The sequence below is a fragment of the Mandrillus leucophaeus genome, unplaced genomic scaffold (assembly GCF_000951045.1).
Source record: "Mandrillus leucophaeus isolate KB7577 unplaced genomic scaffold, Mleu.le_1.0 Scaffold87, whole genome shotgun sequence".
Taxonomy (NCBI): Eukaryota; Metazoa; Chordata; class Mammalia; order Primates; family Cercopithecidae; genus Mandrillus; species Mandrillus leucophaeus.
Window position 1 is genome coordinate 6259190 of NW_012109474.1, and position 1645 is coordinate 6260834.

The 1645-nt window shown below is 36.2% G+C and overlaps 1 protein-coding gene across 1 annotated transcript in view; it reads left to right on the forward strand.

Moving 5' to 3' along the window:
• The window catches only part of DCC (DCC netrin 1 receptor), a gene marked incomplete at its 3' end in the record, with an annotated part of 618462 nt that overhangs the window by 598394 nt on the left and 18423 nt on the right, over positions 1 to 1645 (forward strand). The window contains exon 3 of the mRNA XM_011969058.1: positions 204 to 488. Coding sequence (XP_011824448.1) covers positions 204 to 488 — 285 coding nt within the window. The remainder of the gene's footprint in view (positions 1 to 203; positions 489 to 1645) is intronic.

A 1645-nucleotide genomic window follows, 5' to 3' on the forward strand; every position in this document is an offset into this window, starting at 1 on the left:
TCTTCATTACTTTTTAGCCTCTGAGCATACTGTAGTGCCAGACAGAAAATGTGGTAAAGTGTGAAGAGCAAATGAGATGATGTTTGAGAAAACAGCTTATAAAATATAATTTTCTATAAAGAATACAAAGTGTGATTATTTTTACTGGTGATTATTGTGCCTTTTTTGGAAGACTTACTCTTCCTACTTTGTTTTTCTCCTAGGACCACTGAGGTTCCTTTCTCAGACAGAATCTGTCACAGCCTTCATGGGAGACACAGTGCTACTCAAGTGTGAAGTCACTGGGGAGCCCATGCCAACAATCCACTGGCAGAAGAACCAACAGGACCTGACTCCAATCCCAGGCGACTCCCGAGTGGTGGTCTTACCCTCTGGAGCACTGCAGATCAGCCGAATCCAACCAGGGGACATTGGAATTTACCGATGCTCAGCTCGAAATCCAGCCAGCTCAAGAACAGGAAATGAAGCAGAAGTCAGAATTTTATCAGGTATTGCAATGCTCTTTGTTGCCTTCAGAACGATATTCTCTGCAGTAAGTTGAAAAACAATTTTTTCTTTAACAGATATTTGTAATGGTCATAAGTTCTGTATTGTTCATTGTGTTTTGCTTTTCATCATTACTTGCTTGCTTGCCAAAGCATTCAATGAGGTTGTGCCAAAAGCTGTTCTTTTTTTTTTTTCTTTCATGTCTTGAAGTTTCTGGAAAAACAGGTATCTCTCGTTTATTCATTCAATTGTTCTATGACTATTTAGTGAGTGTTTCTTTGTGCAAGCCCCGCTGGTAAGCATTTCTCACTTATTTTTTCATTTTCCTCTGATGACAGTCTAAGAGGTAGTTTTTATTCATTTCAAAGGAGGAAGGTGAAAACTTGCAACGTTAAGAACATTCCCTAAGTTAATATTGAACTGTACATATAGGATATATATTATACATAGTTCAATATTAATCATATATAGTTCAATATTAAAATTAGGCTGATCTTACCTACTTTGTTAATTTTACAGGGCTGTTTTGTTTACCAACAAATAAGCTCTAGAGATGAATGGCAACATCTTCATTACTTTTTAGCCTCTGAGCATACTGTAGTGCCAGACAGAAAATGTGGTAAAGTGTGAAGAATTCTCTTTTGTATATTCTGTACTTCATTAGTCACAGGGATACTGACTTAGATGTATCAATAACCATTGGCAACACTTACATTTCATCTACCAGGCAATGACAGAAGCAAAGCTAGCATTTATTCCCTAGAATAAATTTCCTAGCTAGATACACATGCATGCATCTATTTACATATCTATTACATACACAAAATTTTGAATATATGATATATATCATATGTGATATATGTGATATATGTCATACCTAGAGTATATATCATATATACATGATACATAATATATAATTATCACATATTATATGTGACATATATCATATATATGATATATATAGATATCATATATGTATGTATGTATATATGTATTTTAGACCAGGGTCTTACTCTGTTGCCCAGGCTGAATGCAGCGGTGTGATCACAGCTCACTGCTGCCTCAACTTCCCAGGTTCAGGTGCTCCTCCCACCTCAGTCTCAGTAGCTGGGATCACAGACTTGTGGCACCACACCCGGCTAATTTTTTGTATTTTTTT